Source organism: Monodon monoceros, unplaced genomic scaffold (assembly GCF_005190385.1).
Source record: "Monodon monoceros isolate NGI ecotype Baffin Bay Population unplaced genomic scaffold, NGI_Narwhal_1 Super_Scaffold_6, whole genome shotgun sequence".
Lineage (NCBI taxonomy): Eukaryota > Metazoa > Chordata > Mammalia > Artiodactyla > Monodontidae > Monodon > Monodon monoceros.
Window position 1 is genome coordinate 71,853,630 of NW_021703783.1, and position 26,773 is coordinate 71,880,402.

At 35.4% G+C, this 26,773-nt stretch overlaps 1 protein-coding gene across 3 annotated transcripts in view; it reads right to left on the reverse strand.

Annotated features, from left to right (window-relative positions):
- Window positions 1-721: 721 nt before the first annotated feature.
- Window positions 722-26,773, reverse strand: part of DCN (decorin) — a 38,535-nt gene continuing 12,483 nt past the window's right edge. The window contains exons 3-8 of one of the 3 annotated variants that reach the window (XM_029206516.1): window positions 21,512-21,624; window positions 15,513-15,726; window positions 14,581-14,694; window positions 10,230-10,323; window positions 6,737-6,875; window positions 722-1,236 (exon numbers count right to left, since the gene is read on the reverse strand). In XM_029206516.1, coding sequence (XP_029062349.1) covers window positions 1,042-1,236; window positions 6,737-6,875; window positions 10,230-10,323; window positions 14,581-14,694; window positions 15,513-15,726; window positions 21,512-21,624 — 869 coding nt within the window. In that variant the 3' untranslated portion in view covers window positions 722-1,041. The remainder of the gene's footprint in view (window positions 1,237-6,736; window positions 6,876-10,229; window positions 10,324-14,580; window positions 14,695-15,512; window positions 15,727-21,511; window positions 21,625-26,773) is intronic. The other 2 variants (XM_029206517.1, XM_029206518.1) reach the window with 2 other exon arrangements.

The window sequence follows — 26,773 nt, forward strand, 5'->3', positions numbered from 1 at the left end:
AAACACCCAAGGTTATAAAAGAAATAAACTGTTTTCTCATGTTTACTTATTAGATGGTGATAGCATAAATGTATTTTTTGATAAATATTTACTCTTGGTAAATCAGCCCATTCCCCAGGCTTATTGAATGGTCTTCTTTGATAGCTATTTCTAAATCCTGCAGAAAAAAAATTTTTAATTGAAGGTTTAACTAAATGCAGGAAATATTTCTAATACATCTAGTAAGTACAGAAATGCTCAGCCTGATTACACACATAATAGTTTTAAAATTGGTTTAGTATTTAGTAACTAAAAATATTGGTTTTTTAGACCAATAAGAGAAAGTCAGTTTTGTGCCTTATCAGCTTAATACTGAATATAGATAAAGTAAGTTATAATGCACGAATGTCAAAGGACAGAGGTAGAATACATACCTAAGAACTTGAAAAGGTGTGCTGTTTTTATCAAGAAAGCGATGTTTACTCTCTTCAGAAAATTGAGGTTAGGGAAGATTTACAATTACGCTTTTATACAATAGTAATTTAAAATGTACTTGTGAATTTATTTTTTTTCAAAATAATGACATTAGCAAAAATTTTACATAGCCTGTATTGAATTTATACACTCAAATGAGGCTTAATCAGTAATAATGGGGATGAATACATTATTGCTAGACTATGTCAAAGGCGCTAACCCCCCCCATGAGTTACAGAAGATTGATACCATTTTTATTGATTTCTTCTGGAAATTAAAAGCTCTACTAAATTGTTTACTCCAAATTTTACATTTAGTGAAATACGAATATCTGCAATAGCTCAGTTAACATCAATAATAAACTTCAAAACAGGATTCTGAAAATGGCAGGCAAAATATTTTTTTTTATTGTAGGCAATTATTTAAACTGCATATTTGGCTTTACGCATAATAAGTCATGTGGGGAAAACATTCACATTGCAGTTAGGTTTCCAGTATCTAGCTTTCATTTTTTTTTTTTCTTTTTTTTTTGAGTAGTGACGTTAACGGGATTTTGCCAGGTTATAAAAAAGAGGGTTTTCTTCGGAACTACTTGTAGTTTCCGAGCTGAATGGCAGAGCGCACATAGACACATCGGAAGGTGGATGGCTGGATCTCCCAGTACTGGACTGGGTTGCTGAAAAGGCTCACCCCGGAATAAGAAGCCTTTTTGGTGTTGTATCCAGGTGGGCAGAAGTCGTTAGGGCCGATTGCAGAGATGTTGTTGTTATGAAGGTAGACAACCTACAACCCAAAATAATGGCACATGGTTATTTTCCTCTAAATATATTGAGACCATACACGTATATACTTTATTCTTTTTTAGTACACTCATCCTTCAGTTTAAATGCCTTAATACTTCTCAAACCAAACTTTTGATTTCTCTCTCTCTTTTTTTTTTTTTGCGGTACGCGGGCCTCTCACTGTTGTGGCCTCTCCCGCTGCGGAGCACAGGCTCCAGATGTGCAGGCTCAGCAGCCATGGCTCACGGGCCCAGCCACTCTGCAGCATGTGGGCTCTTCCCGCACCGGGGCACGAACCCATGTTCCCTGCATCGGCAGGCGACTCTCAACCACTGCGCCACCAGGGAAGCCCTCTCTCTCTCTTTTTAATCTTGCTTTTCCCTCCCTTAGTCTTCCTCATCTCAGTATATGACATTTCAGTCTTTCCAGATGACTCAGGCTAAAAACATTGACATTATCTTTGACTCTCCCTGTCTCTTATACTCTCTGCCCAACCATCAACAAATACATAATCTAGTTCTGCCCCATATCTACTCCTACAGCCTTATCCAAAGCCGCCATTATTTCCTTCTGGATTATTGAAGATGCCCTGATTGTTCTTCCTGCTTCCTCTTTTGCCTTCTTGAAATCTGTTCTTTCTTTCTTTCTCTTTTTCTCCCTTCCTTCCTTCCCTCCTGCCTGCCTCCCTCCCTTCCTTCCTTCCTTCCTTCCTTTCACCAATTATTTAAAAATGTAAGCAAGTTATATCATCTTTGCCTCAATACCCCAGCAGCTTCCCATCTTATGCAGAGTAAAATCCAAAGTTCTCACAGTGGCTGACAAATCCTACATGATCTGGCATCCTTCTACTCTGAGCTCATCTCTCCTCACTGTTCAATCCAACCACCCTAACCTACTTGTTTCTCTTCTCTAGAGGGTGGTCCCTCCTCAGGTTGACACACACTGTTTCCTCCTTCTGGCATAAACTTCTCCAAGATGTCTCCAAGTCTTACTGACTCATGTAATTCATTTATCCTTACCAAAGAAGTCTTTCTTGACTATCCCATTCTGCCATTTTCTGTTCCAATTATATTTATTTATTTTTATTCAGCATAATGATCACTATATAACACATATTTGCTTTTTGTCTGTTTTCCTCCTCTAGAATAAAAGCTCTATGAGGTAGGAAACCTGTTCAGTTTTGTTCGTGACTGTATCTCCAGTGTCTACTAGAACAGAGTAGGTGTTCAACAAATATATGTTGAATGAATAAATGAATGAATTCATGGTTATTTCATAAATTGTGTCTACATGGAATGTTATGTTTTCAGGGCAAAGATAAAATGGTAGACCTTTTAATGAATTATATAAAATAAGGAAGTAATATATAGTGAAGTAAGAGAGGGTATAGAGTATTAGAATCAAAATTAAAAATCACAAACTCTAAGAAAAGCTTGAATGTCACTGCATTTGGAATATATAGACCAAGAAATTTTTAACAAAAATGTATTCTATGTTACAAATTCAGCTCAATGAATATAATGTTATAGTTCATCAGAAATTTTTTCTGAAATATATTTTATGGTTATGTTTAAGATAATGGTAATTTGTTCATAGATTTTCTTAGGGAAATTAATATCAGACTTAAAAAGAATTATAGAAATGAGTTTTTACTCCCATTATTTATATGTGAATTCTGAAGAATAAGAAGTGAATTGATCATAAAACCAAGGCTAAAATATAATGCTAAGGCAATAATTTCTAAAGCAAGCTATAAAACCTATGAGGTACTCCCTTAAAATAATTGATTTGACGGCTTCCCTGGTGGTGCAGTGGTTGAGAGTCCGCCTGCCGATGCAGGGGACACGGGTTCGTGCCCCGGTCCGGGAAGATCCCACATGCTGCGGAGCAGCTGGGCCCGTGAGCCATGGCCACTGAGCCTGTGCGTCCGGAGTCTGTGCTCTGCAACAGGAGAGGCCACAACAGTGAGAGGCCCGCGTACCGCAAAAAATAATAATAATAATAATTGACTTGAAATATTGTTCCACCTACCAGAACACTTGCACTCATATGCTGGTGAAAAGGGTCTTGATTAAGAAAGGGTTTAGAAGGAGAACAATAGATGTATTACAAAAATAGAAACAAGGAATATTAAAATCAAAACAGTATCTGTGAGGTTCGTGTGTGTGTGTGTGATTCTCAAACTTTGAAAATTTCTTCTTGTCATTGACCATTCTCCATTTCTCAGAAGTGACTAACAAGAAAGGAGAGAGGTGTTTGGTGAGAGTTTATGGCTAATAGTGAAAACGAGAGAAGGAAATATCAAGACATAAAGAAAGTATTAGTCTGTGTAAAAAGGAAAGTAAATTTCCAACCTGTTCTATGAGGTCAATATTTTCTTAAAGCCAAACAAAAATCATCACAAAAAAGAAAACTACAATTAAATATCTCCTATATAGACAAAAAAATTAACAAAATATTAGGAAACCGTCTGTATCTCACAACATTATAAAAGGACTATTCACCATGGCCAAGACCAAGCATGATTTATCTCAAGGGTGTAAAAACTTATTTAACTGGAAATCAATTAATTTAATATAACATATTAAAGGAATAAAGGACAAAATCACATGATCATCTCAATAGAAAAGAGAAAGCATTTGAAAAAACGCTTTCATGATAAAAATTTTCAGTAAACTAGAAATCAAAGGGAATATTTTTAACTTGATAAAGAGCATCTACAAAAGACCTATAGCTAGCATCATGCTGAATGGCAAAAGGTTGGTTGCCCTTTTAAACTAGGGACCAGGCAAAGATGTCTAATTTTATCACTTCTATTCAACATTGTACTGGAGATTCTAGCCAATGCAATGAAGTAAGGAAAAGAAATTAAAGGAATTCAGATGAAAAAGAATACTTAAAATTCTCTTTATTTACAAATTACATGATCCTGAATGTAGAATATCCAAAGGAATTCACAAAAAATTACTGCAACTAAAAACAATTTCAGCACAGCACTAGGGTAGAAGAAAGATACACAAAAATCAACTGAATTTCTATAAACTAACAACAAAAAATTCAAAAATAAAATTATGGTAAACAATTCATTCACAACAGCATCAAAAATAATACAAAATTTAGGAACAAACTTAATAAAAAATTGTAAAACTTGCACACTAAAAATGCCAAAATATTGCTGTGAGAAAATAAAGACAAAATAGAGAGATATCCCATGCTTGTGCATTGGAAGACTCAATGTTATTACAAGGAAAATTCTCCCCTAATTGATCTACAGATTCAACACAACTCCTATCAAAGCCCTAGCAATCTATCTGAGAAGAAATGAACAAGCTGGTTCTAAAATCTGAGTGGAATGCAAAGAAACAAGAATAGCCAAAATTTTGAAAAATAAGAACAACGTTAGAGGGCCTTCATTTCTAATTTCTAAACATAATCAAAACCTACAGTTATCAAAAGGTGTAGTACTAGCAAACAAAATGTGGTATATCCATACAATGAAATGCGATTCATCAATAAAAATGAATGAATTACTGACACACATTATGATATGGGTGACCTAAAATTACTATGATAAGTGAAAGAAGCCAGCCACAAAAGCCATACATTGTATGATTACATTTATATGAAATGTCTAGAAAAGGCAAATCCATAGAGACAGAAAGTAGATTAATGGTTCCCTGTGGCTGGGGATGAGATTAAGAACAAGTAGAAATATATAAAAGGGATATTTTGGAGGTAATCAAAATGTTCTAAAACTGGATTGTGGTGATGGTTGAATAATTACATGATTTTGCTAAAAATAATTGGACTATGTAGATATAGAAAAGAAAGTAGAGTAGGTGAAACCCCTGGGACCCTCTAGAAATGCAAGTAAAATGGGTACATGGATGCCAGTTAGAGATGGAAAACCAAGAGTGAGGTCCTTCTGAATGTGGGGCTCTGTGTGAATGCCCATGAGATTTGCTGATATTCAACAAAGATTTCAAAATGGCATGTTTTAGAATTTTTTCTCTGTGACCCACAGTACGACACACACTATATACTGAGCTTTAGTATATATGGATCTATGCATATGAAACAAAAATTTTATAAAATACTTGCAATTACAGTGACATTTTCTATTCTATTCAACTTATTCCATCCCATCCCATGGGATGTTCCAAATGAAACTATTAAACTGATTTTATGAACTCAGTAATATGTCCAGACTAAAATTTGAAAAACAGTAATCAAGAAGATGAAAATTATTATTGTGAAATCTAAAAACAAAACCCAAACCAACCAAACAAGAAAGCCCACCACCAACAAAAACCTTAATAATGACAACATTAGCTATTTTTATTAGGTCTTCCAAGCATCTTGGTTTTACTTGTGGCTCCAAGCTATGCTTACTCACCGCTCTACCACCACCACCAAAGACCCACTGAAAATGAATCAGCATGAAATAAAACGTCTTTAATTTCATCTTCATATGTAGAATTCTTACACTTTACTGAAAGCTAGCTAATGTAAATTTTGATATGTAAACTTAATTTGGAGTTTTTGGCACAACTCAATAAAATAAAAGAGATCAGAAGTTTATTGACACTGTTGACAGCAGAGTAAAGGATAAACCCATTTTGAACCCCAAACAAAGAAGTTGAGATATTAGATTACCAAAAGGTCAACTTTATAAAATGGTTTTATCTGTAAAAGAGTGTCAGTTTAAGACACAGTTTCTGAATCACCATAATTTCACTAAGTACCTACTGAAATTTCTGAAAGAAACAATTTAAATACAATCTTTAAAAAAACTGAAAAATTAGAAGAAATATACAAATATGTAAAATCTGTCGATGACCACATTATTGATCTTTTAAAAATATATAATTTAAATAATGAGTTTGTTTAATTTCCTCAAGGTAACAATGGAAATCTTATATTGTTATATATGAAATTACTATGATTATTTAAGGTAATAAGCACGCTTTACATTTATAGATTTATGGACTGTAAAGCTATATTACCATAGTAGGCCACTGAACCATATCTTCTTATCTTTAAGAATACACTATAACTTGATAATTTGTATAAAGTTAATTCAGTCAGTCACACTACTATCAATAGATAAACACTGTCTTTTGACCTATATGACATCTGCTGAAGCTAAAGGTTACAATTACTATTTTATTCCATATCTATGCACTACAGATGATATCATCTTTTCCAACAAGTATGTATTTGTTACACTGATCTGTGACTTGAAACTACCCTACTTCATAAAAAAAAAATATTACATTCTGGAAGCAAGCATTATAGTATGTTCAAGGCAGTAGTCCTAATTTTAAAAAAGTAATACTAATTTAAATCTATAGATTTCACAAAACCAGAATGAATATGTAGAAACATTAAAAATATCTCTGCAAAAGAATTTCTAAGCAGAGCTTCCTGCCTCCTAGCATCCCAGTAGGGAGGATTTGCTCCCTAGATATTCCTCACAATAGTTAGTGGCATTGCATTACCTGGATGTACTTATGATCCGCCAGCCCACCAGGCACTTTGATAAGCTTGTTGTTGTTCAAATGAAGTTCCCTCAAATGAGGAGTGTTGGCCAGAGAGTCATTGTCGACAGCAGAAATGCTGTTGAAACCCAGTCCCAACCTGCAACAGAAAACAGAAACGAATGGCTACACTACACGTGGATCCTTCTTACAGGCATTGTGTGATTAATCAAGTCAATAGGAAAAGAATTTTGTTTTGTTTTGTTTTTGTACTTACTGTTACCTCTGCCTAATGTGATTTTTCCAAACTTTCTGAGTTGGATAGAGCCCATTGGTTCTTAAGGTTTCAGCTCAGAGTTACCCTCTTTAAAACTCCTCTGACAGTACCAGACTGGATACGGTGTACCCCTAGTGAATGCTCATATGGCATCCTGTTATCACCCTCTTGTAAAACTCTAAGGACTGTGTACTTGTGCGTCTTGCCTTGAGAAAAGTGACTGTCTTGTGGTATATCCAGTACTAACACAGAGCTTGATATGATCAATGAATAGCTGCTGAATTGACTGTATAATGAATACAGTGAATTCATTTGAGAGAAAAATGAAAGGAACATTATCATTTCTGGCACTTTGTAAACCAAGCAATTGTATATTTATTACACAAATTTATTTGTTGTAAATAAAAAGTGAAAGGTTCTAATGAGTCAATAAACCTACCTGCCACAAAGGTTAACAGAATTAGCATTTTACATTTGTTTGAGTTTATCAGTGACCATCTGTTAACTGTCAGAATATGCCTGGTGCCAACATTCTTGGCCTCCAGAGCCCTGATCTCTGACCCTGATCTTGGCCCCTCTGACATTTCTTATACAATGCCACTCAAGGTTTTGGGTTGTATTTTTTTAAAATTAGATGTTTAACAAGTGAGAGTCTGCAGCTGTGATGTCCCCTCACAGTAAATGGGATTCAAAAGTCAGGAGAAGTTGACTTGAAGACAAAACTTGTGTACCCAACATTCTAGGAATAAATCTCTGTCAGAACCAGGGTTCTGTCAATCCAAAAGGGCAGAGAGAGATGAGGCAACAAGGTTGTGGAAGAGAACCAGAAAGTTCCAAGGAAGAGAAAGGGGAAGAATCTATTGGATTCCTTCAAATTTAGTGAGAAAGACTTGGGTCCTTTTTGTAGGATGATTCCTGCTTGCTTTCAGCTAGTTGAGATCTTTGAGCCCTTTTGGGATTTAGATGTTGGTCTAGGTAACCAAAGTCTTCCAATTTTAATCATGACTTGGTATTTGAAATAACTGAGATTAAAGTGTACTGATTTTAGGCTATTAATAGCACAGTTGGTTTGTCTTACCTATTGATTATCAACCTGGCATCTTGTCTCATAATATTTTGTTTTTTCCCAGTCTTAAACTTTCATCTCTTGTTTCTGGTCTTTCCTTTTCTATTTCAGAATCATGTCTCTATTTCTTATAGCATTCTAAATCCCATATCCAATTTGGGCTAATACATTTCTTAGAATATAATAATCTTAATTATCTATTGAAGGAAACTACATTTTCAATGATTAATTTATATTCACTCATCAAATGTTTTTGAGAACCTATTATGTTAAAGACTTTTATCCTAGGCTTGTGAGGGCAGAGGAGACATGGCTCAAAAACCACTATGATTCTTTCCATCGAAGAATATTCCACCTATTAGGGGAGATGATGATATATATGCTTAATAAGAAAAGGGAAGTTTGCCTGATTAAAACACTTTATTTTTTTGCAGAGGGACATACAGTATTTTCTCTTCACTTGTTCCTAGTAACTCATCGGAATATTTGCACTGCAACAATGTTCTGAGATCAGTGGCTGCTTTTTTCTCCTTTCCTCAGTTTTGATTTTCATCACCAAAATACCCTTCATGTTCCAAAATCAGTGAGGAGCAAAAAACATAAAGATTTGATGGTTTAATAGTTGGATTTTTCTGGACTTGATTCCAAAGATAAATGTATTTAGTCAATTCAAGAGTTGGGAAAGTTTATTGGCCAATGAGGTCTTTTCCCTGATTTAATGAATGGAATTCAAAATCCATTTAAACAGAAATCTTCATTTCTATTGACTTTTTCAAAGTTTATTAGCTCTTTATAGTTCTATGCTTCTATTTGATACAAAGCATACGATTTTATATTAAAGAGAGGAAACTCAAAATCTCCATACCACTTTCAGTACAAAATAAACTTACTTTTCTAAAATGGCACAAATATTACGACTGATTTACCATATTTAGAATTTTATACTATGGTCAATCCCAACTGCTACTTCTACTCTTCCTCTTCCTCCTCCTAATAATAATAATAATCCAATAATAATAGCTGTCCAAAAGACAGTTCTACACAATGCACAATGCAATTGTTCTACACAGTTCTACACAATAAACAATGCAACTTATCTTCCTACAGTTTTCTCCAGCTAGAGAGACCTAATCAACATAGAAAGGTAGGTAATGCATAACAGTATTTTGAAAAATATCTTCTTCATTAGAGAGTGTAATTAAAATAGCTTTAGATAAAGGATTTCTTATCATTTGAGACACCAGGGTTATATATTGCAGCTATAGTCACATGCATATGACAACTTCAGGCCTCACGCTCCACTGGGTCACTGGGGGATACCCACAGAAATGGGAAAAACTGCATTATATATCCATCTGCTCTTAGGTATTCCTCAGAGACAAATGATATGCTTTATATTTATTTATCCACTATGAAATTTATATGCAAAAAAAGGAGTGAGCCAATTTGGTACAACCCTGTGCTTCTCTGTAAGGACATTCAGCAATACGTGTGGATGAAGAGCAGAGTGTTCCTTGAAGACAGCTGAAAGGGTCTGCCAGCACTCGTTTTTTATTGCTTCACCACATTGCAAATACAGAAAGACTGAAGTTAGGTTAGAAAGCAGGATGGGCACTAGTGATCATCTATAAGGAAAAAAAAAGTTAAGAAGGCTCAGAAAAAAAGTTTTTTTAGAGTACATTAAATGTCCAGAGACATTTTAAACTCTTTAGAGAATAGGAATTAGAGAATCTCATGATAACTATTCTGTACTGTAGTGTGAGATGCCCAATATTCCCATGTCTGGTAACTTTCATTTTAATACATTTTCAAATTCTGAATACTATGTTATAATTTACTTAGCCTTCTGTTTCATACAGTCAAGTTAGAACAGATTGAATGAATATACTGATTTAATCAAATATCTTGTACATATATCTAAATTAATCTAAAAACAATATGGTATTCATAAAAAATAAGGGTGATTTTGGTGGGGTTATGATAAAAACACTATTTCATTAGTTTTTTTTAATATTAATAATTGAGCAAGCTGAAGTTTGAGGTTTGTAGAAACAACAACAAAAAATGTGGTTTAGGCAAAAGAATCAATCATCATGTTTCTAATTCTGAGCATATAGGCACAATATACCTAGCCATTTTACTGATAGAATGTTATGAGAGAATATTATTACTTAGCCAAATTATTCAGTCCTTTCAGGCTAGCTGCATCAACTTTGGTGATTTTGTTGCCATCAAGATGTAATTCAGTAAGGGAAGGAGGAAGACCTGCAATATGGAAATATAAGAAGTTAAATTAGCAGATAAATGTAATTAGAGAATGTACAAAGACTTAATGAGAACATGTGCCATCAATTTTTCAAAAGACATACAGTTTCAAAGGATTTTCTTTGCATCTGATTCATCAGTTTTGCTTTTCATCTTTTTCCTTCATCCCTTTTATACAATACTATATCTTTTGGGAAGTAGTACAAGCCCTTTCTGCTTTTCTCCTAGATTTATTATGACAAAAACATGGACTGGGTTTATCATGTAGTAGATTTTTGTCTTAGCCACTGCCAGGATACAGTTGTAGAACTGAAGAAAAACCCTGAATCTCATTAGTTTCTTACAGCTTTGTTAATGGGCTAGCACTGCCATTGACAAAGGATAATAACTGTAAACTGAGGAGATGGGCATTTGCACTACAATAAAGCGATTATGTATAAGTTCAACCTATAAACAAACTTAACCAGGTATTTTATTAATGAGCATAATTAATAACTAACACTTATATACTGTGCTGGCTTTAGTTTTAATCAAGTTTTCCATGAAAACATCAAATGCCTCTGTAATACAGTGTGTAGCAAGAGCTAACACTTGTTTCTTTAAAATCAAAACTGTTTCTTTATACAAGACGAGTACAGAGACCTATAATCAAGTGATCTGCCATATGTGGGGCACCTGGGGAAAATATTTTAAATCCAAAGTATCCACTAAACCTCTGGATAGTACTTCATGAATGGCTACGACTTCTAAAAATTTAGTAATGTAAATTTAAAAGTTTAAATCTTTTATTTTCATTTCATCCTGCCATCTGTGGCTCTATTAGGTTTTTATACAGCTTTTTAAATGGCATATTGTTCCATTTACAAGAACAGCAATAACTACAAAGAAAATAGCAAATGGGTCACATGTAGAACTAACATCTGCTTAGCAGATATTGGGTTGGCCAAAAAGTTCGTTCGGGTTCTTCCATGAGATGTTTCAGGAAAATCCGAAAGAACTTTTTGGCCAACCCAATAGTATTGGTTGGTTGTCCATAAAGAATAAAACTGGAAAATCACAGGTTATGTTTGGTCTGAAATTTTCATTGCAACCCACTGAATTCTGTCAAGATCGTCTATTTAATGTAAAAGTTTATTCCCTATTTGATTTGAAAATGACTATTAGTTTCTCAATAGTAGTATGATTTGTGTGGGAGATACTAAGGAAAGGAACTTCTACTTACTAAATGTCTGTTATGTGCTGGACACTGAGATTAGCATTTTCGTAACTTAGCTCATGTAATTTTTTTCAATGTATAAATTATTTTTCATTAACCTCGTTTCATTGATGAGGAAACAGAGATTCACAATTACCCATTTTGTAGGCTATCTAGCTACAAAGTGGGGAAAGTAATATGCTCCCAGATGGCCAAAGAGAGTTAAAATAACATGTTCTTAAATGGAGGAAATGGAATAACAATGGCATTATTCTTATGAGTAAATGTCAGGAAATCAGTCACTCTTGGAATAAGGGATTTCAACCACTTGAGTCTCCTTAGAATAAATAAACGTGGATTTTTAAAATACTTCTATAAAGAAAGCAAGTGAGTATATAACAAAGCAATGAGTGTATGTCCTTTTTTCCCTATCACTATGAAAAGACATTAAAAAAAATGTAGTGTCTCTGGAACACCAATTATCATCTCATCCATCATTCTTACCTTGTTTCTAAGTGTCTTCCCTTGTGGGACATCAGTTTCCAAAAAAAAAGTTATGGGAAGTTTGACTGTGGAAGGAAATTTTGCAATGGGATGGAGAGAGGCAAATTTATAAAGAATATCATTAGCCTTTGCCACTATAGCATTTAGCCAAATTACTTTTTTTTTCTTTTCCTCTTCCATTTTTAAGATAAAATATATTGAGAGCTTACTTTGGGCCAAGTACTCTATATATATTACAAGTCTTATTTATTGACACATCTATTAATCCTCACAAATATCCTAGAAGATAGGAGTCACTAATACCTTCATTTTATAGGTAACAAAACTGAGGTTTTAGAGATGTGGAATAACTAGCCTGAAGTCACAAAACAGCTAAATGATTGAGTCAAGCCTCTCACCCAGGTTGGTCTAACTCCAGAGTGTGAATTTATAATCTCTCTACTCCTCCATGGCCTTTTCATGTCCCTCAGTGATGGGACATAATATATGGAAATTAAGACTCCTGGAAAGTGGTGGCATCCAGGCATAAGGGTCCCAGCCTAGGAAAGGTAGACTCATACATGACACAGGCATAAATATTCACAGGAAGAAGGACTTAAGATGGCAGCAGAGTGAAATGGTCAGACACATGAGCTCTGATGTCAGCCCAGCACAACCCAGCTGTGCCACTTCCTAGCTCTAAGGCCTTGGTCACAATTTACTATCTCTTGAAGACTTATTTTCCTCATTTATAAGACAGGTGTGATAATATTACTATAAAGGATTGTTTTGAGATTCATATAACAGAAGCTATGAAAAGCATTGGGCACAAGTGCTTAATAAAACTTACTATGATTTTAATATTATTAAGAGTTTAGTAAATAAAAGCAAGCTAGAGAAGATGAGAAAAGAGCACCTAGCATAGGGATAGACACATATAAGAAATCAAGGAAAACTGATCACTAAGTGATGAAATGTGTTACAGAGGTATATTTAGGAGATGTAATTAGAAGGACAGTAAAATCAAAGATTGTACTTAATGCAAGTCATCTGGCAGCATCAAGTAGTGAAAAATACCTGGACTTTAACTTCTAGCTACTTTACTTCACCTCCTACAGCTCTAAGGCTTTAGACAAGATAATATAGAAAATTATATGTATATGTATATATATATAATAAAATATACTATTGTGACTATAAATTAAAAATATATTTACAAATATAAAATCCTTGTACTTGGGATTAAAAAATTACTTGTTACATGTAACAAGTCAGAGACTCAACATGGAAGTACTTAGTGAACTATAAATCAGTCTCCATCCATCCATCCAACTATCTATCATCTGTACCAGTACTTGCTATTAATGGGCATCAAAAACATACTTTGTAGCAAAAAGACTGTGGAGAGGGCAAGGGGTAGTAAGGAAGCATTCTATGGACTCCGTACTCTCTAGACTTGAAGTTTCTGTGGAAGCACAGTAAAGGGAAATTGTTTTCTGTGGGCAAGTACCTATATTTTCTACCCAGTTCAAGAACAAGACATCCAAGTTGAGGAAGGGCCAGACTAAGGGGAAAATTTGAGAATACAGAGGCAGTTTTGTGAGACTGAAAAACCTGGGACCAGAAACATGTAAAACTTAGAGAAACTTATTTTTGGTGATTTGATGCCTTTTCTGTCACAAGGATTGGCTCATGCGCCTCTCCTGGCTAAGCCTTCGCATGACGAGCTTACCCCTGTGACTGTATGATGATTGCTGTTTACTTGCCTGTCTTTGTTCTATGCAATAAGATCCTTGAAGGCAGGTCTACATCCTATTCACTGCCCTGTCTCCAGTGTTTGTACTTTGCCTAGGCAAAAGGAGTGTTTAAAACACTTTTAATGAATAATAGAAGGTAATATTAATCCACTACTTATCTACAGGCCAGATATTTCTCTATTTATTTAGTTTTAAAACAACCCAATGAAGTGGATGTTAATATTATTACCACTTTACAGATTTAAAATATGGGTCATACATGTTGAATAACTGGTCCAAGATCGTAGAGCCAATTAGTGACAGTCTGAACTCATGCAAATGACCCCCAAAATCCACACTCTTTACAGCACATACCACCACTCTTAAATAAGAATGTGACCACTGTGAGTCCTGTTATTCAGATAGTAATGACTAGAATGTCCTAAGATGGAAAGGAATTCAATAAGGGATTAGAGACTCAAAGTAAAAATTGGCTCAATATCAGAGGTACTTCCACATATCATTTTTTTTTAACAAAGTACCACTAAAGCACTCTATTTTTTAAATAACTGTACTTTTTCCCTGTGATATCACAATTCCATAATATAAAATCCTTGTGTGTTAACCTACATTTTATGTTAGATTTAAGAGACTTTATAGGTGAAAGAGTCTAGGCATCTCTACTGTGAGCCTAGAGGGCCCAGTGGTCAGCTAGGTTCAGTAGAAACACTTCGAGGGATAGAGAATGGCCGCTTGAGTCACCATTCAAATTTCCAAAACCATTTTTCAGTGTCAAAGCCTTTGGATTTAGATATTCAAATTGCTTTGGAGAATTTTCGTCACCTTGAGGGATAGTGGTTATATTGGTGTCAGCAATGCGGATGTAGGAGAGCTTCTTCATTCCCTGGAAGGCTCCATTTTCAATGCCTGAGCTCTTCAGAGGGTTGGTGCCAAGTTCTACAAATGCAATAAGTGCAAAGCTTTTAGAGGACAATTTGAGGATATTGCAAGTCAGAGTACTGTCTGTTCAACAAGAAGAAATTTGGGTTAATAACAACTTGCCTGAAAAACAAAAGAGAAATTAAAGGACATGCTTCTCAAAGGAATGGCAAATAGGGTAAAAATTTCCCTTATTAAAACAATCAAAAAAAGAACAACAACAAAAAACCCCAAAGATTTATGAGAAAGCAATAGTAGCAAAAATGATAACAACAAAATTATTTAAGGTCCATACACAGGTCTGCCTAGAAATCAATAAAAGTAAGTGTTTACAAATCACACTTATTACGGGGCAATTACTTTACTAAGATATATTAAAATGTTGTTAAAATAATTTGAATCTAGGATTTTTTAAGCCAATTATAAAATTACAAACATTTTACCACACATAGAGAAAAGCTTTAGAACACATTTTTTTTAAGCAAATGATTTATAGATGTTCAGACTAGAACAAATTCCCACAACAGAAAGGTATCCTCCAAATATCTCTAATAAGCACTACTTAATTCCATCCTGTACCTTGGGCATGCGGAAGCTAGTGTAGCATCTGCCCTAGAGCTTTCTTCCACATTCTCAGATCCTCAAGGACAAGAATAAAAACGTCTTAAGGCACAGATTCAAAATCCCATTTCTCCTGGCCCGGCTACTGTTATTTTTATAGTATTAAGACATGTAAGTTCTAGCTAATTTACCTTCCTGTAGCTAAAGCTTACTTGTAATCTCTTAAGGTGAACCTTGAATCCTGCCTGGTCTTAGAGTTATAAGAATATCTGTACCTACGACAATCAACTGGTTCAATCCATTGAGCACAGACTTTCGCACTTTGGTGATCTCGTTCTCATGGACACGCAGCTCCTGAAGAGTTTTGGGCATTTTCTCTGGCAATTCCTTCAGTTGATTCTTGGACAGATAAAGTCGTTCCAATTTCACCAAAGGTGCAAATGCCCCAGGGCTGATTTTGCTAATTTTGTTGTTGATAAGAATCAACGTCTGTAGGCAGTGAACAAAAGCAACATCTTAATTCCAAAACCTTCCACACATAAATATGTATGTAAAGCAAGTGTGTGGTTTATTCATTCCATTCATGGGACTAGCAGAGAAATCTGCAAAATTAGAAGAAATCAGAAAAAAATTAAACTGATCTGCTTCCTTTACTTGAAAACATATGTGGACCTGAACATCAGGAGTAAAGGGGAGAGAAATTTGATAAAATACAGATTATAGATAGATAGAGATACTTAATTTTTAAACAATAAATACTCCAAAATATTGAAATTACTAGAGTGACCTGTAAAGAATCGTGTGCCACAGGCATCCATTCTCCAGTCAGCTTTTCAACCTAAAAGTCCATCTTCATTGGTTGTTGTCATGGATTCCACTACAAAGGGGTGGCACTAATTTATAACATCACAAACAATGCAAGAGAGTAACATTTTCTTGCAGCCTCACAGAGTTAGATATAATCGTCTTCTAAAAGTTTGCCAAATTAGCACATTATGTTGTAGCTCATCGCTTTACTTTGCATTTCCTTGTCACTTGAGAGGTTAAACAAATTTCCTTTTTTATTTTGCTACCATTTATTGTTTGGAGGAAAAGGATTGCTTGCTCACAAAACTTCACATTTTTCTTAAGTTTTTTTTTTTTTTTTTTTGCAGTATGCGGGCCTCTCACCATTGTGGCCTCTCCCGTTGCGGAGCACAGACTCCGGATGCACAGGCCCAGTGGCCATGGCCCACGGGCCCAGCCGCTCCGCGGCATGTGGGACCCTCCCAGACCAGGGCACGAACCCGCGTCCCCTGCATCGGCAGGCGGACTCCCAACCACTGCGCCACCAGGGAAGCCCATTTTCTTAAGTTTTAATGTATTTTAATAACTGGTTTACAGAATAAAGGTATAGATAATAGGATATGCAGAGACAATATATTTTTCTTATGTTTTTGCCCTTTTGACATATAAGGGCTTTATGTAGTCAAATATGTTATTTTTGGGGTAATTTAAAAATGTTTCTGAGTTCCATTCATATAGGAAGTTACTTGTATCCATTATTGTTATACTATAGATATTGCTACACCTACTTTTGGACTACCTCATTCTCTTCCAATGATCTATATGTATACAGAACAACACTGATATTATATTAAGTCAATTTATCAACTAATCCTAAGGAATTTAGGATAATTTTATCAAGGTTTAAGAAACTTGTATTTTCAATTGTAGTACAGTTTTAGGAGCATATGAAAATGGAGAGAGGCAAAATAGGAACTAGAGTAATAGAACAGTGAGAACTTTCTGTCTCAGAAATGCAGGACTACTTTCTGAAGGTAACAGCTGGTTTAATGACCCATGTACATCCTCATATAGTTCACATTATTTGACTAATTAAAACTTATTACAAGTAACAATCTTTTAACTAATCCTAACAGGTACATTGGTTGATTAAAACAAAATCCTAGGAAATTTCAAAGACTATTACAGAAAGTTCAAAAACCCATGAGGGTTAAAGTCATAGGAAATTGATATTAACAAGCAAAATGTCCAGAAAATCAGTAAAAGCCAGAGCTAGAGGAGAGAAGAGAGAACTTGCATCATTAAAAGGCAGCCAAAATGGTGGATGCTTAATTATAAAGGCAAAGGCCATCCTTAATTGCCACCCATGCAAGAAAATTCTGAAAGACCGATACAATTAAATGAATTAAACGTAGTCTGAAAATCTGTCTTATTTTACATTAAATGTTGAAACCTGTTATGAAGAATCAACCTGCTGATGTGTTATCTGAAATTTCAGGTAATAAAATATTACTTCTTTTCCTAGATAATAACTAGACAATGTCTCTACTGGTGAGTATGCTGTAGTAATAATAACTGCTGCTAAATTTTGGGGTGGTGTGACATTTGTTCCCAATTATTTTTTCAGTAAAGTAGAAACTATAATATCACCTACAGGGGGTTGTTGTGAGGATTAAAAAATGATCATGCATATAGTCTGCTTCTTTGGAAAGCACCTTTCAAATGGCATTGTTGATTGAAAGGTCTAGTCCAGCAAAAAGCATTTCCACTTTCAGAATAAAATAAATGTGAAAAATGAATCAACCATACAAATTTTGGTCATCATGAGGTAAAATGTTAAGATATATAAAAATTAGAGCTTCATCTAAAACAGATCCATATGTGAAAAAAGGTACTCATGTATATACAGTACTGCTAAAGATGGTTAATGTTAGTTTCATACACAGGGAAATGTATTTAAGAAAGCATAGTTATAATATTACAACAGGTAATGGAAAGATGTCAACATGGGAAAAAACTGACTAATTACATTGGCTAATGACAAAACAGAGAAAGAATCAAAGGTGAACCGCAGATATTCTTCAGGAGATCAGCTGATGAAAAAATGAATCACAAGGGCTTCCCTGGTGGCGCAGTGGTTGGGAGTCTGCCTGCCGATGCAGGGGACACGGGTTCGTGCCCCGGTCTGGGGAGCGGCTGGGCCCGTGAGCCAAGGCCGCTGAGCCTGCGCATCCGGAGCCTGTGCTCCGCAATGGGAGAGGCCACAGTAGTGAGAGGCCCACATACCGCAACAAAAAAAAAAAAAAAAAAAAAAAAAGAATCACAAGTAGAAATGGATTATCATTAGTTAGGTAAGAGGACGAGAGAAGTTGAATTAGGAGAGACCTTGTTGCTCAAGGGTCAGGAAATGCCTTGAGTACTATTTAACCTGAAATTGAAGCACAGGCTCAAAAAATCAGGACTGCCTACTTCTCTGGTGACTAAAGAAAAGTGATCTAGCCTGGTAGGTAGGGGAGAGGTGACGAAAAAAGTGACTGACCATAGAAGTAGACTGGAAGGGGGAATAAAAGCATTTTTACCACCTTCATCAAAGAAAGTGGTCAAAAGGTATAAACTTACAGTTATAAGACAAATAAGTACTGGGGATGTAATGTACAACACGATGACTATAGTTAACACTGCTGTGTGGTATGCCTGAATATTGCTAAGAGAATAAATCCTAAAAGCTCTTGTCACAAGGAAAACATTTGTTTTTCTTCTTTTTTTTTTAATATCTGTATGAGATGATGGATATTAATTAAACTTATTATGGTAATCATTTTGCAATATATGTATGTCAAGTCATTATACTGTACTCCTTGAAGTTATGTAGTGCTGTATATCAATTATATTTCAATAAAACTGAAAAAAATGTTGAAACCCGACTTAATAGTATGTACAATTTTCTCCAAAGCCATTTATGTAGGGCTCACACTGTACCAGGTGTTGTTTAAGGGATTTTATTGTTACTGTCATATTTACAGGCAATTTATAAGTGCACAGACTCAAGCCAGACTGTTCCCGAGGTTCGATCTCAAACTCTGGCTCTTATTTGTTGTGTGACAGTAAGCAAGTAACATAACCTCACTGTGCCTGAGTATCCTCATCTGTGTTAAAGGTGCTCTCAAGAGTGTCTACCTCATTAGAATAGTTATAAGAATCAAACAAGTTAATGTATACAAGATATTAAGAACAGTGCCTAGTATATAGTAATGGCTAAAGAAGTGTTTGCTATTATTCAACCTTTGACAATTTTTGTTTATTTTTAATTAAAAACTTTAAAAATTAGATTTATTAAGCTTTAATTCAAAGGAAATATATTGAATGTTGATATTATTATACTGAATTTTCCATTGCTTTATGGAATAATTATGTATTTTTTTCTGCTATATATAAGTATACAACTACTCTTAAGCAATATATACTGCTCATAGTGAGGCACGGTTGTAAATTAATAAAATTATTGAGAAAAAGGCAACATTTTTCTGTTAAATCCTTTCTATTTTAATCCTTGGTAAATTTTTATTTCTCTCCCTTCTCATTCAAGGGTGGCTTTCCTGGCTGAAATTATGATGTTTATTTGCATAATAACAGGGATAGAAATGGTCATGAATGAAAGAGTAAGAGAAAAATAGCTGTTTAACATCCTCTAAATGGTTAGAAGCTCTAATGAACTCTGTCTTCCTCCAGTGTATACTCTAAAGCAGAAAGAAAGAGATTGCCAAGATGATAAGTTGCCTAAAAACATACTTAGCAGGAGACGGGGAAAAGAAAGAACACATTGTTACAAACACCAGATTCAGTGAGAATGTCACAGAAACTAAGTATCTCTTATTTAAGGTATGAGGAGTTTAAAAAAATTATTGAGATTATACTTAAACATACAGGAAGTTGGGTATAAGAGAACTTTCCTTCCTTAAAAAAGTAGCTTTAGGCTAAAGTTATGCCAAAAAATGAAGCTTTTTCATATTTTAGTTTATTGAAACTAATATATTCATTTTTTATTATCACCTCTTTTAACTTATTCCAATGATAGTTTAAATACTCACTGACAAACTTTGCTGGTACCTCCAGCATTTCACTCCCAGTGAAATCATAACATGAAAGCAGAGAGAAGGTGAGTAGGGGCCCATGTCCAGTAGCCTATCAGTGGAGGAGGATCCCATTGGTCCAGGGCTCGAGATCTCCAGCACAAGCCTTACCTTCCACTACTTTGGAGCCTGTATCTTTCACTTTAGCCATCTTCTCTTTTTGTCTGCTGCTCATTTTCTTCTGCCTTTCCTTTCCTCTTGCACAGAAAACTCTCTTCCCTTCCTTTCAAAATTCTGCTAATCCTCTATGTCGCCTTTGTTCCATATTCTCCAATAACATTAACTGGGTAAACTGATATGAGAGCATGTCTTTTTCTTCTCTTACTTAGTGCCCGAAATATTCACTACTTATATCGTAATGTGCTTATATTGTTGGATACTTCAGTAATTTGATGATGCCATTTTATTACTTGCTATTATTTTTGTTAATTGTTCCATGGGCAATCTTAAAATCTCAAGGAAAAATTCTTTGCTTCCTTTTAAAAATCTGGTAAATTGGGCTTCCCTGGTGGCGCAGTGGTTGAGAGTCCGCCTGCCGATGCAGGGGACACGGGTTCGTGGCCCGGTCCGGGAGGATCCCACATGCCGCGGAGCGGCTGGGCCCGTGAGCCATGGCCGCTGAGCCTGCGCATCCGGAGACTGTGCTCCGCAACGGGAAAAAATCAGGTAAATTCTCTCCTAATGGATAAATGTTTATTGCTTTTCTCATCTTGGCTGTCAGAAAGTTGATAACTAAATCTTGCCTTGATCATGCCATCTCTTTTCTGCTGGAATCCTGACTGGTAGACTGGATGTGTTACATTACAATAGAGTAGAAGTAAGTGAAAAAGCAGAATAAAAACACAGATACAGATAAGGATGCAGCATGCATAATCTTAAATACAAAGCAAAATATATAGCTATATAGACATTTATTTTTTTTCTCTTGGTGCCAGTCTTTGAGCCTTTACAAAGCCATTTGCATGTCCTAGAAAACGAATGAAAGAAAACAAAAGAAACAATGAAATAAAATAATACTAAGATCAGTCCATTTTGTGTTTTGTTCCACTATTGAAGTACATTCTAATTGGGAAGATAAAGATTTTTATTGATAAAATGTGTGAGAAGATTAAGATATAACATATCTTTTAGAAAGCCAATACTAAAGTTATATGAGGTATATGTAAGAAAATTGGATGTTTTTTTAGGGGTTAATGAATATAGTGCTTTGCTCCTTTATCACCCCCTAAAAAGAGAATTTAATAAACACTTATGTGCTTATTTATTACCGTATGGTAATCTTGGCCTTACCTAAGTTTTGTTTTCAAAAATACTTTGAGTAAGATCTTGTTATAACTCAAATAAATAATAATTCTTACGTGAAGGTTCTTCAGGTTCTTAAAGTCTCCATCTTTGATTTCAGTTATTTTGTTGTTTTGCAGGTCCAGCAGTGCAGTGTCAGGGGGAAGATCTTTTGGCACTTTTTCCAGACCTAGCATGAGAGTAAAAGCAATGTGCACTCAGTGAAAAGGGACACATGACTACAGAATCACAAAGGATGGTTTACAGAGAAATCAATGTTTCAATGATAGTTTTACTGCTACCATATTTTTCTTCTTCTAGGAATTATATCAACTGTAGTTTAAAATACCTGTTCTATCTTTTCCAACAAAGTCAAATGATTTTTTTAAAAAATCATAAACAGGTACATTATTTACCCCATGTAATTACTCTTCTGCATAATAGGAAAATTAATATTTTGTAAGGTGTGGTTCAAATGTCTCAGTACACAGTGTGTTTTACCTCATTGTTCTTGTCTTAGAAAATCATTCCTTTGATAAGTGTTAAGTGGGAGTGATTTGTAAACCTGTATTTTTCTACATAGATATCCTTTCAGTAGAGAAGAGCTTTAGCCAAATCATCAAAGATCCTTTTGATAAACCTAACGCTGTCACAGATCTACATATAAAATTAAAATTATGTGAATATGCAACCACGCTGTTGTGTCAAAAACTTGAAAATTTATCCAAACTTTTAGGAGAATGGTTCTTTCAGTTTTAATTGGAACGTTAAAACAGTATCAATTTTATGACCAATAGATATGTAGCTAATCAGAATAAAATGAACAAAATTTGTTAATATAACTTCTCTAAAATTTATTATATGAGGGCTTCCCTGGTAGCGCAGTGGTTGAGAGTTCGCCTGCCGATGCAGGGGGCATGGGTTCGTGCCCCGGTCAGGGAAGATACCACATGCCGCGGAGCGGCTAGGCCCGTGAGCCATGGCCACTGAGCCTGTGCGTCTGGAGCCTGTGCTCCGCAGCGGGAGAGGCCACAACAGTGAGAGGCCCGCGTACCGCAAAAAAAAAAAAAAAAAAAATTATTATATGAAGCATTACTTTTGGACTTTAAATTTAGATCTAAATAACTGAGTTATTGTTTTTAGTTTATAAATGTAAACACATTGAAAAACCAAATGCTCTATGGCATTAAAAAAAGACATTTCAATAGTCATTCAACTAGATGTATAAGGATCAACTGCTTTTATTCAAAAGGTATGGCATTTAAAATAAATTATCGGGCTTCCCTGGGGGCGCAGTGCTTGAGAGTCCGCCTGCCGATGCAGGGGACGCGGGTTCGTGCCCCGGTCCAGGAAGATTCCACATGCCGCAGAGCGGCTGGGCCAGTGAGCCATGGCCTCTGAGCCTGTGCATCCAAAGCCTGTGCTCTGCAACGGGAGAGGCCACAACAGTGAGAGGCCCGCGTATTGCAAAAAAAATAAAAAATTAAAAAATAAAAAGTAAATAAAATAAATTATCATTATGAACGTTAACGAAGAAAATATTAAATTATATAGCCTTTTTCCTTTCTTTCTTCCATTGGCTTTGTTCCATATTGATGTAAGCAAAAATTTGATATTTTATTAACTCAAATTCCTATGGTCATTTTCATATTTTAAGATTGCATAACGTAAATCAAAAACGCTTTTCAACCCCTCCATCATATCTTAGACTTAAAGTGCTGAAGATCATTCTTTCATTCATTCAATAACATCTTATTGAATACCTTTTAGACACCATTAATTTATTAGGCTCTGGGGATATAGCAGGAACAAAACAGAAATTGCCTACATCCTCATGGAAAAAAGGGTTCAATCTACAGTCTTCAATTAAAAGGAAAATTGAAACAGGGTATATAATAACTGCTATGTTGGGAAGATATCTTTTCAATTTTCAATCTTATGTAAGCATACAGGTAAATTATCATGCTAACCATATTCCTATTTTCATATTGCCATGAAAATTACAGAAAATGCATCTGAAATACCAACTTCTGATTTCTTCCCCCCCAAATTTTTTTGTTCACATTATCACTGTTCTGTTGATAATGGCAAAAAGTCTAGTTCCCAATTCAGTGATCAGCTATGGTTATAAACTTGAATATCAAAGTGCAGGTAATTCTGCACATGCATAAATAGTCCAAGAACTCACTACAGAAATAGTTCACAGAGAAATAACAAAAATGAAGTGTTTTCAGCGATGAACAGCAAACCACCAGAACAGCTACCTTGTAGGAGGATATTTAACTGCACTATACACTCATGATCACTGCCATTTTCAGAAATGTCAGTTTGCTAATTTCATGCAATTAAGAGTGGTAGACTTCTGCCAAATCTTTGGTAATTAGTGTTCTTCAACGCAGAAAAGGCACATTTCCTTTCATTTGGAGAAAAGTTACTGCCTACATTTCATCATTACTTCGTGGGCTTCTTTGTCAAAGTCTTAATTCCCACTTATGCTTAGTTTTATACATTGTTGAACTTATATTATAGTGGCCCCCTTAACAATTGTTCAATGCCAAAGTGAAGATGCATTTCAGATGTGAAGAGAAAATGATATATCTGGATGGCTGACAATTTTGATTATGTCATCCTAGAATTTTATAGTAATAGGAACTGCTTGGGGTGAATTATTTACACCTTTTCCCTGAAGATTTAGCATAAAAAAAACCAGGCTTGTGGTTCCTGCAGCTTAGTTCTTAGAGAGTTGTTATAATGATTAAAATCATAAGCCTACAATCTTCTCTGAATTACTAGAAAATTCATATTCATTTGAGGGACATCACATATCAGCACTTTACTATTAAAACTTTATTTAGCTTTAAATTTATAAGAAAATTGAAAATATGTTATCTCATTTACCTCACAGCAATCCAATGAGACAGGTAAGGCAGTATGATAATATCATATTTTCAGATGATTTTTAGAAAAAGTTCAGTGACATGAACAAGCTCATGTAGCTAGGAGTGACAAAATGCAGACGAAAAGCCTAATGTCCTGGCTTCCAACAGGATATATTTTTTTCCTATCATACCTATTTGTATCCCCAACAAGAATTATTCTGACATCAGACCCAATAACATGCTGTACAGTTAAGGGCTAGACAAGGTATTGAGGTATTAACTAGCTCACTCAAAAAGTATAGGCAGAATACAAAGGGGAAATTATCCTAGCTATGAGTTCTTAGAATGTCACAAAGGGAAGGACCATTGAGTATCAGCTAATCTATGGTTTCCAAATTCTGATCAGGTAGACTCTATGATGAGGTTCTTATCAGTCTATATCATAATCAGAAAACTATGAGGGCAATTTGGTTAGTTTTAATGTAAATTATTAGACACACATACACATGTACACACACACATTTCTGAGACTAGCTCCTGCCTCCATTTTAAATATACCTTCTTTAAAAAAATGATTCTGATAGCAGATGCCAGGTTGTTGTTATTTTGTTGGATTTGGTTTTGACCTTCATAAGAAAGTAACTTGTTCAACATTCAAAAAATTTTACTTGTCCCAGAAATCAGGAACTTTCAAGCCAGTCTAATACTCTCTTTTCATAGGTAAAGAAACAGAAACCTAATGAAGTTAAGTGGCTTCTCCACAGTGCCTCATGGCTAAACTAAACCAAGAACAAGATGCATGAGTCCTCACTCTAGAACTACCTGATATGCCATGGATGCATGGAAACGATGTACATATTTTTAAAAGATGCTGATCTACACTGTCCCCTGAACATCCTGTGCTTATTCCCAGCTACTCATTTTGTTCATATAATTTGTTTTATGGAATACTCCACCCACTCATTTTCTTCCACTTCCGTTCTAACAGTCCTTTGAAGTGTACCCACTATCCCAACCCCCCTCTATAATATTTGTCATAACCACTCCAGAAAACAAACTCCTCCAAAATTCTGATCTATCAACTTATTATGTATTAGACCACATTTTAGTTTTCTTTCTTTTCTGTAAGTTCTGGGTAAGCAAGGACAAATGACTATTTTTCCTGAGCGCTTTGATCTTACTGCCCTATGTACAGAAATCAAGTTTTGACTGATTAGTTTTAAAATCATAGTGTATTCTGCTGTCCCACTGTGAAAAGTTCATGGCCATGGCTTCAAGATCTTTTCTTCTATGTTTTGTTACAATCATCTCTTCACATCCTTCTTTCATAAAGGTACATATTCTCATAGTAAATCTCCCAAATTATTAGGATGCAACTGGGTCAGAATTCAACAAGCTATTCTAGAAAATAATTTCCTACTATAGTGCATAGCAGGATCCCAACTCCTGGTACCTGTAATTATTATCAATAATGAGAAGAGAGGGTAAAACTCTATCTTGCTGATTATTAGTCTGTAAGTCTGTGACAAATGATTGTTATTTTTATTTTCTGTACAATACAATTATAATGCATATTATCCTGAAAGCTGCAATCTATTTTTCAGTTGTTATCGCACACAGACTTTTCACCTAACGCACTTGATTCTGAGTTGGTTTTTCTTGTCATTTTGTGGGTTTGTTATAGTCATCATTTTTCCCATGAAGTTCAAGACCTTTGGACAACTCGTCTACCAAGCCCCCCACTTTTGGATGATAACCCCTCAGTTTAGTAGGCACATATTCCCAAAAAACAATTAGACCCCCCAAAAAGCTGTTCACGGTCAATTTAACCCTAGTTCAATTATGGCAAATCCTACAGGCTTGCAAATCTGTAAAGTATCAGTCTTTGTTTATATTAGGATATTCTTTCCTTTCTTTTCCTCCCTCCCTCCCTCCCTCCCTCCCTTTTTTCCTCCCTCCCTTCCTCCCTCCCATCCTTTCTGCCTTCCTTGGCATTAATTATATCTCCCATCTTACATGTTCTTATCCAATACACACTTGTCCAACCCCTCAAAAGATGGAGTCAAATTCCTATCCCTTCAAATGTGGCATGGCCTTATGATGTCTCTCTGACCTAATGGAACGTGGTGAAGGTGACAGAGCATGACTTCCGGAGCTAGGTCAGAAAAGGTTGTTCAGCTGCTACCCAGTTCTTCTGGGATGCTCACTCTGGGGGCATCGAGGGGTCATGTAAGAAGTCTTTCTACACTGAGACCACTATGCTGGAGAGGCCATGTGAGACACTCCAGATGACAGAAGAGCTGAGCTCCTAGGCAACAGCAGAACACACTGCCAGTCATGAGAGTGAGCTGTCTTAGGTCCAGTCTGGGCCATCCTCCCCATGGCTATGGCCTCAGCCAACACCTGACTACAAATGCATGAGAGACCCCAAGTGAGAGCAGCCCTTCTAAGCCCTGCTCA